Source organism: Hemitrygon akajei, chromosome 2, assembly GCF_048418815.1.
Source record: "Hemitrygon akajei chromosome 2, sHemAka1.3, whole genome shotgun sequence".
Classification (NCBI taxonomy): domain Eukaryota; kingdom Metazoa; phylum Chordata; class Chondrichthyes; order Myliobatiformes; family Dasyatidae; genus Hemitrygon; species Hemitrygon akajei.
Window position 1 is genome coordinate 196,069,333 of NC_133125.1, and position 13,311 is coordinate 196,082,643.

The 13,311-nt window shown below is 50.2% G+C and overlaps 1 protein-coding gene across 1 annotated transcript in view; it reads left to right on the forward strand.

Annotated features, from left to right (window-relative positions):
* Positions 1 to 368: 368 nt before the first annotated feature.
* The window catches only part of LOC140721953 (uncharacterized), a 90,906-nt gene continuing 77,963 nt past the window's right edge, over positions 369 to 13,311 (forward strand). Inside the window, exons 1-5 of the mRNA XM_073036780.1 lie at positions 369 to 779; positions 858 to 953; positions 1,833 to 2,066; positions 3,082 to 3,104; positions 3,201 to 3,319. Coding sequence (XP_072892881.1) covers positions 369 to 779; positions 858 to 953; positions 1,833 to 2,066; positions 3,082 to 3,104; positions 3,201 to 3,319 — 883 coding nt within the window. The remainder of the gene's footprint in view (positions 780 to 857; positions 954 to 1,832; positions 2,067 to 3,081; positions 3,105 to 3,200; positions 3,320 to 13,311) is intronic.

Sequence of the window (13,311 nt, forward strand, 5' to 3'; positions counted from 1 at the left end):
TGGGTTGGGAGGGATTGACCTGAAGGGTTTAGAATGGAGTCAATTAATGAGGACAAGTTCAGTGGGGCTGGAGCAGGCAGGGACATAGGCCAACTGTCTATCTCGCTTTTCAGGAATTGTCCCTTTCAGTTGTACTTTACACTGAACCAGGCTCCGCGCTCCGGGTTCATTTATATTCAGACCTCTTTAATATGTTTCTGATCCCACCCTGATGTGGAAATTGCCGCGATTCCTGCCCAGAGAACACTTGGAGCAACGTTGTTCATTCCCGAGACTGCAGCGCCCCTAGTGGACATACCTGGTACTGCAGGCGTTCAGCAGCTCCCGAAAGTGAAAGGATCCTGAACCCGGAAGTACCGGGAGTTAACATGGCTTCGAAAGGACAGGTCGAGAGTTTAATCGAGGAGGTAATTTGTCCCATCTGCCTGGATTTCTTCACCGATCCGGTGTCACTGGAGTGTAGTCACAACTTCTGCCGCTCCTGTATCACACGGTGTTGGCAAAGGGAGGAGAGAAACTCCTGCCCGGAATGTAGAGAGGAGTTTGCAGACCGCACCCTCAGGGTCAATCGGGTTTTAGCAAATCTGTCTGAGAAAGCTCGGAAACTAAACCTGAATCCTAAAGAGAAGGAAAGTAAACTTCACTGCGAGGAACATGAGGAAGAACTGAAGCTGTTTTGTGAGACGGACAGGAAACTGATCTGCCTGATCTGTAGAGATGCACTGGAACACAAGTCTCACAACTTCATGCCGATTAAAGAAGCCGTTAAAATTTACCAGGTAAAACTAACCCGCTTTCGATCGTCTGTTTATGTTGTCTTTTTGTTTTGTCTAATCCATTAACTCTTTAATTCCCAGGATCGGGTTAAATCTTCCTTGGACTCTCTCGTAAAAAAGAAATCAGACTTTCAGGAAAAGGAGCAGCAACAGAAAGAGAAGATTTCTGGAGTTCGGGTGAGGCTTCCTGAGCAGAATTTACAATCTTGTTGTGTAGTTTTGTTCCCTTTAATGCAGAATAGCAGAGTATCGCAGCTCCAGTGCCCTGGGATCGATCCTAACCTCTGGTGCTGTCTGCGTGGAGTTTGCACGTTCTCTCTGTAACCAGTACCTTCTTTTAGCCGACAATCAACTCAATGTGGTATTTACAGATACTGTAGTTGTAAACTGATTTAAACCAGACGGATGTTTTGACTGTTCAGGATTGAACAGTAAATTGGCAACTGTAATTAACCCTGTGAAGGGGTATTGTATGTGAATCAGGTGGGAGTTAATGGGTCAGTGAGGAAGACTGGGTTTGAGGGAATTGTGATCGAATATCTGGGAACCACTCACTTGCTGCCTGTTATGCCACTGGAGTTTGGGACAGCAATGAAGGTCCTCCATCTCCGGCAGTGTTCATGTCTTCATTCAACATGTCAGTAGCTGCTTCTCGGTTTTCACTACTGTCAGTCAGGCAGGTCCTGAGTGGAGACTCAGGAATAACATGGCACTCAGATGTAGACAGACTCTTCATTGTTTCCGTAACAGTTTTGTTTCATCAGTCAGTATTGTTAGCCCTGAGCTGAACCCATGAACCTGGAGGACCAGTGGACCACTCTTACTCTGGCCTCTACCCTTTGACCTGTTTGACATGGGTGACCCTACCAAGGGTCAAAGCATAAAGCCCACATTCCAGCCAACAGAGTTCTTTGGGTCATTGAGGCACACAAGCCTCCAAACCCAACGGCAAGGTTGTGGTCCTCTTGGATGATAATGGGCTGGACAGACCCTTCCATATCATAAGGAAATACATCAGGGCCAAATAATAAACCAGCCTCTCCTTTCATTTGACAGGAACAGTCACAAAGCGTTCAGTCCCACATCACATCCCAGTTTGATGAACTGCGACGGATTATCACCGAGAAAGAGCAGCGTGTACTCCGAGATCTCAGGGAAGAAGAGGAGAGGATTCTAAATCCAATGGAGAAAAATCTTCAGGAGATTCAAGAGAATTTAAATGCCATCTACAAGGAAATCTCAAAGTTACAGGAACAGATGGATCAACAAGACAATATCATATTCCTCATGGTGAGAGATTTCAGTTTGGTCCTGTAAAAGTACATAGGCACAAAATGATGTATTTTAATGCAGTGTGGGATTTACAAATACTGGAGTTGTAAACTGATTGAAACCAGACGGATGTTTTGACTGTTCAGGGTTGTTGTTGTCTCCAAACCGGCCTCTCACAACATCTGTACATCGCTGGACAGTCTGCATCCTTCTCGGGAATGTTTACTCTGATCATAGCACTGAGCCAGTGATCACTTCTGTGATTCCCACGTATAATATCCACTGAGACTCAGAGTAACATCCCATTACAGTCACAGACTGTGAGTGTGTCTGGTGCAGTGGGTGTGAGGGTCTCTCTGTGGATCGGTGGGAACTGAGGTTGAACTCCAGAATGTGACCTACACATCGGATTTACCATCTATATCTGGTTTGTATCAGGTTCATTGTTCTGGAGAATTTTGCACTGTCTTTTGTTTTTCAGAAATATTCTTCATCAGATTATATCCCATTTTCATCAGAGACAGGACTTTCAGTCCATTCTCTCCTATCAGTTTCCCTGGTGCACAAGCCTCCTCCCACCTACTCACCACACCCAGTAACAGTGTCCCCAACTCCATGGTCCCTCATGTGTTTATCCAGCTTCCCCATTACAATCAATCTCTGCTGTTCCACTTCAGCCACTCCTGTAGCAGTGAGTTCCACATTCTCTTCACTACATTTCTTGTGGGATTTATTAACGACCAACTGATGTTTTATCTTTGACTTATTGTCTCCACACAAGCAGAAATATTTTCGATCAGATACATTCAGAATCTTAAAACCTGTCCAGTCTCTCCTGTAAGTTCCTTCTCTCTGTTATCGTATAATTCTCATAAATATTCCTTGTACTTTCTCACACAGTTCAATGTCCCTCTTTCTCCATTCGTGTCAGTGGGAATGAGTTCAGTGGGAATTATCAGCAGGTTTTAATAACTTGGCTCAGATGCCGACAGTAAGTCTCAGTCAATTGAGATCTGTGTTTGATTTATTTCAGGAGGAAGCGCGTCGGAAGAGGAGGTAGGACATGGTCTTTACTGAAACTCTGTATGGATTTGTAAAATAGTTCAAATATCACTGATGCTCAGTTTATAACCATCTGTATAATATTTACAGGATTAGTGAGGATGTCCACACATTGTCAGTGACAGATGGTGCCCTATTGGTTGAAAAATTCGATCACCCCTATTTGCTCGACATAGCATCGGAAGAAGTGATTGGCGGCATTAAACACGGTAAGACATAAGATTCACTTGAGCTTGTTTATGAGACACTACTAAGTCATAATTAGATGCCAAATATGGCTTGTCAATGACCTTCTGAAATTCCAAGTACACGACATCGACTGGTTCTCCTTTGTTTATCTGGCTTGTTATTTCTTCAAAGAATTCCAACTGATCTGTCAGGCAAGATTTTCCCTTGAGGAAACCATGGCCTATTTTATCATGTGCCTCCAAGTTCCCTGACAACTCCTCCTTAATAATCAACTTCACCATCTTCCCAGCCACTGAGGTCAGACTAACTGGCCTAGAGTTTCCTTTATTCTCTCTCTCTTCTTGAACAGTGGAGTGACATTTTCAAATTTCCAGTCTTCCAGAACCATTGAAGAATCTAGTGATTCTTGAAGGATCGTTACAAATGCCTCCATGATCTCTTCAGCCACCTCTTTCTGAACTCTGGCATGTACACTGTCTAGTCCAGGTGACAGCTACCTAAAGATCTTTCCTTTTGCCAAGAACCTGTTCTCTGGTAATGTTAACTTCACGCCCGGCACGTCGCCTGACACTTGGAACTTCCACCATACTGCTAGTGTCTTCCACAGTGAAACCTGATGCAAAATACGTCTTCAGTTCATCCACCCTTTCATTGTCCCCCATTACTACCTCTCCAGCATTGTTTTCCAGCAGTCCAATATCCACTCTTGCCTCTCTCTAATCCAGAGATTAGGACCTCCTGGGTACTAATTTCTGGATTGCTGCCTGTGCCAGGTGCCAGTGAGGGTAGAAACACGATGATCTGGCAGGTAAATGTGTGGCTGAGAAGCTGGTGCGGGGGGGGGGGGGGGCAGGCTTCAGGTTCTTGGATCATTGGGATCCCCCTGGGGGAGGTATGACCTGTTCAGAAGTGATGGGTTGCACCTGAACCCAAGGGGGACCAATATTCTTGCGGGCAGGTTTGTTAGAGCTATTGGGGAGGGTTTAAACTAATTTTGTAGGGGGGTGGGAACTGGAGTGAAGGGACTCAGGATAGGATGGATGGTAAAAATGGTAATGATAGCCTGCAGTCAGTCTGTCAGGAAGGGCAGGCAGGTGATGGAACTCAGTTGCAGCCAACAAGCTGAGTATCAAAACTTTAGGGATGCAGAATCAGAAAGGACAGCAAACACGGTACTCAAGCTGTTGTATCTAAATGCACGTAGTATAAGAAATAAAGTGGATGATCTTGTTGCACGATTACAGATTGCCAGGTATGATGTTGTGGCCGTCACTGAATTGTGGCTGAAGGATGGTTGTAGTTGGGAGCTGAATGTCCAGGGTTACACATTATATCGGAGTGATAGGAAGATAGGCAGAGGGGGTGGTGTGGCTCTACTGGTAAAGAATGGCATCAAATCAGTAGAAGGATGTGACATAGGATCGGAAGATAGTGAATACTTGTGGGTTGAGTTCAGAAACAGCAAGGTTAAAAAGACCTTGATGGCAGTTATACACAGGCCTCCAACAGAGCTGGGCGGTGGACCACAGATTACAACAGGAAATAGAAAAGCTGTGTCAAAAGGGCAATGTTCTGGTAGTCATGGGAGATTTTAACATGCAGGTTGATTGGGAAAATCAGGTTGATAATGGATCTCAAGAGTGAGTCTGTTGAATCCCTAAGAGATGGCATTTAAAGCAGTTTGTCATTGAGCCTACTAGGGGATCAGCTATACTGGATTGGCTGTTATGTAATGAACCAGAGGCGATTAGGGAGCTGAAGGTAAAAAACCCTGAGGAACCAGTGATCACAGTATGATTGAGTTTAACTTGAAATTTGATAAGAGAGAAAGTAAAGTAGCAGTCGCCGACCCGTTAATCACAATCGACTGGTCGATCTTTGAGACTTTCCCAGTAGATCCCGAAAAAAATTCAAAAATAAATACACAAATACTGTTGAAAGATTGTTTTTGGGTTGCGGGGTTTTGTTCCGTTCTTTCTGCCCAGTGCGCGTGTGTGTAGCTCCCCCGCATTACACAGTGTAATTCAACACGTACAAACACACTGGATGAACTCAGCAGGTCGGGCAGCGTCCGTTGAAATGAGCAGTCAACCTGCTGACTGCTGAGTTCATCCAGCTTGTTTGTACGTGTTGATGTGACCACAGCATCTGCAGTGTACTTTGTGTTTACACAGTGTAAGTCAGTGGTCCCCAACCACCGGGCCGTGAGGAAACGATATGAGTCAGCTGCACCTTTCCTCATTCCCTGTCTTGCCCACTGTTCAACTTGAACCCATGCGAGGTCATCAGTCGCCTAAATGCAGTGATACCCTCGCGCCAGGAATCACTGGTTCGCCTCACGCGGCCGGCGAGAAGTGCCGTTGGTACTGGCCTGGAGCGCGGAGAGGTGGGCGTCGCCTCTAAACCTGTTCACCACACCGAATGTTCGTGGGGAACCCGGTGCTAAAATATTCGCAGACGAACTAATTCGGGCTCAGGGTTCCGTAAGTAGCAGAGCAGCTACCGCGCTGCGATCTGCTGATACAAACTTTTGTCAGCTGATAGATCCTACAAGGTGGGCGGGCGCCCTGTCACACTCCCCGCTCTGTCGCTTTCTCCGGACTGGAACCGGCACGGGGACCTCCGGCCCTGACCTTGTCCTCTCACCCCACCCACAACCAGCCACATTTGGCCAGGGTGTCTGGCGGAGGGCGGAGGCTGCAGTTTGGGCCTGGAGGCTGTCTAATGAGGCAGTGAAATCCTCAAAACTGCTTCGGTACCTTGATTCCAAGCACCCCGCACTTAAAGACAAACCCGCTGAGTTTTTTGAGCGGAGAAAACGTGAGCAAGTGGGACAAAAGCTAAGTGCCGAGAGCCGCAAAAACTAATTTGTGGAATAGACTGGACATAAGGAACCTGCTTCGAGTATCGCTGTATTCCGGTCGTGTTTAATCCCCCCCCCCCCACCCCCCGCCGGCGGCCGGTCGGTAAGAATATTGTCAATATTAAACCGGTCCGCGGTGCAAAAAAGGGTGTGTACCCCTGGAGTTTGTACATTATTTCTACTTCCGGGTTGCAGGGTTTTACTTCCGGTCTTTTCTGCCCCAGTGCGCATGTGTGTAACTAATCAATCTGGGGGTCGATGTTGCCTTTGACTGTGGCCGAGATAGGGTATCTTGGGCTTAAAAAGGTTGGTGATCACTAGAGTAAATGCTGACGTAGCAGTATTTCAGCGGAGTAAGGGAAATTACAGTGGTAGGAGACAGGAGTTGGCCAAAGTAGATTGGAAAGAGCTGCTGGCAGGGATGTCAGCAGAGCAGCAATGGTGTGTGTTTCTGGGGAAATGAGGAAGCTGCAGGACGTGAGTATGTTTTCATTTCTTCCAAAAACGAAGAAATACTCAAATTGTAAAATAGTACAACCATGACTGACAAGGGATGTCAAAACTATTGTAAAAGCAAAAGAAAGGACATACAACAAAGCAAAAATTAGTGGGATGATAGTGGATTGGGAAGTTTTTAAAAACCTAAACAGAGCAACTAAAACAATCATTGGAAAGGAAAAGATGAAATGTGAAAGCAAGCTAGCAAATAATATCAAAGTGGATGGTAAAAGTTTTTTCACGTATGTTAAAAATAAAAGAGAAATGAGAGTGGATATAAGACCGCCAGAAAATGAGGCAGGAAAATTAATAACAGGGGACAAGGAGATGGCGGATGAACTAAATGACTATTTTGCATCAGTCTTCACTGTGGAAGACACTAACAGTATGCCTGATGTAGTGTGTGAAGGAAGAGAAGTGGGTGCAGTTACTATTACAAGGGAGAAGGTGCTCAAAAAGCTGAAAGACCTAAAGGTACATAAGTCACCTGGACAACAGGAACTGCACCCTAGGGTTCTGAAAGATGTAGCATTAAATATTATGGTGGCATTAGAAATGACCTTTCAAAAATGATTGGAGTCTGGCATGGTGTCAGAGGAGTGGAAAATTCTTTAAGAAAGGAGGAAGGCAGCAGAAAGGAAATTATAGACCAGTTAGCCTGACCTCAGTGGTTGAGAAGAAGTTTGAGTCAGTTGTTAAGGATGAGGTGATGGAGCACATGGTGACACAGGACGTCGTGATACAGGACAAGATGGTATAAAATCAGCATGGTTTCCTTCAGGGAAAATCCTGCCTGACAAACCTGTTGGAATTCTTTGAGCAGATTACAAGTAGGATGGATAAAGGGGATGTAGTGGATGTTGTATATTTGGAGATTCAGAAGGCCTTTGATAAGGTGCCACACATGAGGCTGCTTCCCAAGTTAAGAGCCCGTGGTATTATAGGGAAGTTGCTGACATGGTTAGACATTGGTCCCTCCCAACTAATCAATGCACACCTAAATTATTGGTCACCTTAATTGGATTATCTCGCCCAGCCCCATGCTTTAAAAGGTGAGACTTGCCCTTAGCTCGCCCTCTCTTACAGGCAACCACATTGGAGGTAAGTGCATTGATTTATGCTTGGTAAGGTCTATCGTTTGTCCTGATAAGGGAGCCACAACTATCCAAGGTCAAGGGGGATAGCTGTTGTAGTGCCTTTCCCTTGTTCTTTGTTTGTGTAACCGTACCCTGTCCCCACACCGCTTCCTGTGTATTGTAGTTGCTTGTGTTGACCCGACTTGCCCTTGTAAATAAATTCCTTAGTATTAAAACTGTGTGTGTCCAGGCCTCTACTGTTGAGACTCAAAGAACCAGTTATTTTCCGTCACAACAGCATATAAAACACTTAAGAACCAATGTTTCAGCGCCGGGTTCGATACAGTGACAGACCACTCCCAAGTGTGCTCTTCACCGTGCCGGTTTGATGTGGAGGATCAAAAACCCAAAACCCAATAATTAAACCACTGCGTTGCTTAGTAATCATTGTAGCTTTCATCGGGGCAGAGCCTTTCTCACTTTATCCTTTAAAATTGTTCCGATCGTTGACCGACTGCAGCCTAACACTTTACAATGACCGATGGCATTTCACCACTTTCTGGGTAAACATGCCCACCTGCAAGGTCATTTCCGAGTAAGAGATCAACATTGTCTATCGGTAGTTCAGATCGCACCCCTATTGTGACTGGTCCAGATACCAAGTCGCATTTCAGAATTATCTTATGCAAAGTCACGGTCTCAGTCCCCTTTCCAATACCTTTGATAATATTCACCACCATATCACCATATAACAATTACAGCACGGAAACAGGCCTTCTCGGCCCTTCTAGTCCGTGCTGAACACTTACTCTCAACGCCCCCGACTCTCAAATCTCCATCTCAGCACCAAACTCCAAAACACTCTTTCATATCAGTGACTGAAAAGCTCCAGTATCGCTCCAGATTCTCACTGGAACCGGAGTTGATCCCTCCTTCACAGACACAAACCCATTTGAAATAAATCTCTCAAATCCCTCTTGAACTCGGTCAGACCCCTCCTTCTTCAGTGGTGTTTTAACCGTCTGAACGCAGGCATTTGGGGTTCTCTCTCTCTCTGTCCTGTTTTCCCTTTTCATAGCAAAACAATTGGATGCCGCATGACCAGGCTTCCCACAAAAGTAACACTTGAAACTGGGAAATTTTTCTTTTGACTGCTTCCCTTCCTCCTGACTTTTATCACTAGTCCCCGGTTTACTCTCTGGTTTAGCCGGTGGGTTATCTTTGTTATCCCTGCTACTCCTTTGGTAGCTCTTGCTCGGGAAAAACTTTACCTTGTGGGTTAAAGCATACTCGTCTGCTAACTTAGCAGACTCTGACAGAATCTCAGCCTCTCTCTCATTCAGGTACGTCCTTATGTTGTCAGCGACCCGGGTTCATGTCCCGTTACTGCCTGTCAGGAGTTTGTACGTTCTCCCATGACCACGTGGGTTTCTTCCAGGTGCTCTAGTTGCACAGTCCAAACCTGTACTGGTTGGCAGGTTAATTGGTCATTGTAACTTGTCCCATGGTCAGGCTGGGATTAAATCAGGGGTTGCTGGGTGGTGGGGGTCATTGTAACTTGTCCCATGGTCAGGCTCGGATTAAATCAGGGGTTGCTGGGTGGTGGGGGTCATTGTAACTTGTCCCATGGTCAGGCTCGGATTAAATCAGGGGTTGCTGGGTGGTGGGGGTCATTGTAACTTGTCCCATGGTCAGGCTCGGATTAAATCAGGGATTGTTGGGTGGTGATGGATGTCATTGTAACTTGTTCCATGGTCAGGCTCGGATTAAATTGGGTTGCTGGGTGGTGGGGGTCAAAGGGTCGGAAGGGCCTATTCCGTGCTGTATCTCAATAAATAAATTACAGCTGATGAAAGTGCAGTAGACATCGTCTCCATGGAGTTTAGCGAGGGATTGGACAAGGTAGCAGAGAGTTAGATCACATGGGATACGGTACGATCTGGAATAGGATACAGAGTTGTCTGGGTGGAGTCCTGTGACCAGTGGTTGTTCTGCAGGGATCGGTGCTGGGTCCACTGTTTTTCATCATTCATATGAATGATTTGGAGAGAATGTAGGTGAAGTGTTTAGTAGGTTTGTGAAGGACTCTAAATTTGGTGGTTTCATGGACAGTGAAGAGGTTATTTATTTATTTAGAGACAGTGTGAAACAGGCCGTCCCAGACCAACGACCCGCTCCACCCAGCACCCCAACTATTTAAAACCAGCCTAATCACGGGGCAATGTACAATGACCATTAACAACAACACAGGCCCTTCAGCCCATCTGGTCTATACTGAAGCATTTAAACTACCTGCTCCCATCGACCTGCACCGGGACCATGGTCCTCCAACTCCGACCATCCATGTACCGTCCAAACTTCACTTAAATGTTTAAATCGAGCTTGCTTGCACCACTTGGGCTGGCAGCTCGTTCCACACTCTCACAACCCTCTGAATGAAGCAGTTTCCCCTCATGTTCCCCTTAAACTTTTCATCTTTCACCTTTAACCCATGACCTCTGGTTGTAATCCCACACACCCTCTGTGGAAAAAGCCTGCTTGCATTTACCCTATCTATACCCCCTCATTATTTTGTATACCTCTATCAAATCTCCCCTCAGTCTTCTATGTTACAGGAATAAAGTCCTAAACTATTCAATCTTTCCTCATGACTCAGGTCCTCCAGTCCCAGCTACATCCCTGGAAATTTTCTCTGTACTCTTGCAAACTTATTTACATCCTTCCTGTAGGTAGGTGACCAAAACTGTACACAATATCCCAAATTAGGCGGCCCCAGGTCTCAGACAACTTCAACGTAACATCCATCTACCTGTAACATCACTTTCGATGTATTCTGGACCTGTGTTCCCAGATCTGCTGTAGAACAGAGTCCTCAGTGCCCGACCATTCACTGTGAAAGACCTACACTGGGGTCCTACCGAAGAGCAACAGCTCACACTTGTCTGCATTAAATTCCAGCTGACACTTTTCAGCCCATTTTCCCAGCTGCTCCAGGTCCCACTGCAAGTAATGATGGTCTTCCTCACTGTCCACTCCTCCCCAATCTGAGGGATGAATCGGGAGCACCCGGAGGAAATGCACGAGGTCCCGGGGAGAAAGTACAAACTCCTTACAGATGGTGTTGGAATTGAACTCTGAACTCTGGAATGCCCCAAGGTGCAACAGTATTGTGTTATCCACTACATAACCCTCTTGCTCATGGTTTATCCAAGATTACAACGAGATCTTGATTAATTGGGTCTCTGGGCCATTGGATGGAATTTGATTTTAATTCAGAGAGATGAGGGTGTTGCATTTTGGAAGGTAAACCAGGACAGGATTTACACATCAATCGGGGGCCCTGGAGAGTGTTGTGGAACAGAGAGACCAGGAGGTGATTGCCTTCATCAGACAGAATACTGAGTACAGGAACTGGGACGTCACGTTATGAGTGTACAAGACATTGGGAAGGCCACATTTGGAGCAGAGTAACATACAAACTGCTGGAGGAACTCAGCAGGTCAGGCAGCATCTATGGATATGAATAAACAGTTGATGATTTGGGCCAAGGTTTTGTGTGTGTTGCTTTGGATTTCCAGCATCTACAGACTTTCTTGTCTTTATGATTTTGATCACCCTGTACAGTTCTGGTTATCTTTCTACAGGAAGGATGTCATTAAACTGAGAGGGTATAAAACAGATTTACAAGGATGTTACTGGGACTGGAGAGTTTGGGTTATAAGGAGAGGCTGAATATTCTGGGTCTCTCTCACACCCGTTTCCACTGCTATCTCCCGTCTTTCTTTCCAATCGAGGAAAGGTCTCGGCTTGAAACAGCGACTGTACATCTCCCTTATCACACGCTGCTTGACCCGCTGAGATTCTCCAGAATTTTGTGTTTGTTGATCGAGGAAAATCCGCTCTCCATGTCGAGGAAAAACCTCGGGAAGATGCCGGTTGACCATCCGCTGTATTTGGGTAAAACCCCGGGAAAGGGTCCTGTCGCCCATCCAACTGCGCCTGAGGCCCAGCGGCCTCTCCCCCCGGTCCCGGGGCCGCGCTGCCCGAGTCTCCCCCCCGGTCCCAGGGGCCGCGCTGCCCGAGTCTCCCCCCGATCCCCGGGGCCGCGCTGCCCGAGTCTCCCCCCGGTCCCGGAGCCGCGCTGCCCGAGTCTCCCCCCGATCCCCGGGGCCGCGCTGCCCGAGTCTCCCCCGGTCCCGGAGCCGCGCTGCCCGAGTCTCCCCCCGATCCCCGGGGCCGCGCTGCCCGAGTCTCCCCCCGATCCCCGGGGCCGCGCTGCCCGAGTCTCCCCCCGGTCCCGGAGCCGCGCTGCCCGAGTCTCCCCCCGATCCCCGGGGCCGCGCTGCCCGAGTCTCCCCCCGATCCCCGGGGCCGCGCTGCCCGAGTCTCCCCACGGTCCCGGGGCCGCGCTGCCCGAGTCTCCCCCCGATCCCCGGGGCCGCGCTGCCCGAGTCTCCCCACGGTCCCGGGGCCGCGCTGCCCGAGTCTCCCCCCGATCCCCGGGGCCGCGCTGCCCGAGTCTTCCCCCGATCCCCGGGGCCGCGCTGCCCGAGTCTCCCCCCGATCCCCGGGGCCGCGCTGCCCGAGTCTCCCCACGGTCCCGGGGCCGCGCTGCCCGAGTCTCCCCCGGTCCCCGGGGCCGCGCTGCCCGAGTCTCCCCCCGATCCCGGGGCCGCGCTGCCCGAGTCTCCCCCCCGATCCCCGGGGCCGCGCTGCCCGAGTCTCCCCCCGATCCCGGGGCCGCGCTGCCCGAGTCTCCCCCCGATCCCCGGGGCCGCGCTGCCCGAGTCTTCCCCCGATCCCCGGGGCCGCGCTGCCCGAGTCTTCCCCCGATCCCCGGGGCCGCGCTGCCCGAGTCTCCCCCCCGATCCCGGGGCCGCGCTGCCCGAGTCTCCCCACGGTCCCGGGGCCGCGCTGCCCGAGTCTCCCCCCGATCCCCGGGGCCGCGCTGCCCGAGTCTCCCCCCGATCCCCGGGGCCGCGCTGCCCGAGTCTCCCCACGGTCCCGGGGCCGCGCTGCCCGAGTCTCCCCCGGTCCCCGGGGCCGCGCTGCCCGAGTCTCCCCCCGATCCCCGGGGCCGCGCTGCCCGAGTCTCCCCCCGATCCCGGGGGCCGCGCTGCCCGAGTCTCCCCCCCGATCCCCGGGGCCGCGCTGCCCGAGTCTCCCCCCGATCCCGGGGCCGCGCTGCCCGAGTCTCCCCCCCGATCCCCGGGGCCGCGCTGCCCGAGTCTCCCCACGGTCCCGGGGCCCGCGCTGCCCGAGTCTCCCCTGGTCCCGGGGCCGCGCTGCCCGAGACTCCCCCCGATCCCCGGGGCCGCGCTGCCCGAGTCTCCCCCCGATCCCGGAGCCGCGCTGCCCGAGTCTCCCCCCCGATCCCCGGGGCCGCGCTGCCCGAGTCTCCCCCGGTCCCGGAGCCGCGCTGCCCGAGTCTCCCCCCCCCGATCCCGGGGCCGCGCTGCCCGAGTCTCCCCCGATCCCGGGGCCGCGCTGCCCGAGTCTCCTCCCGATCCCCGGGGCCGCGCTGCCCGAGTCTCCCCCCGATCCCCGGGGCCGCGCTGCCCGAGTCTCCCCCCGA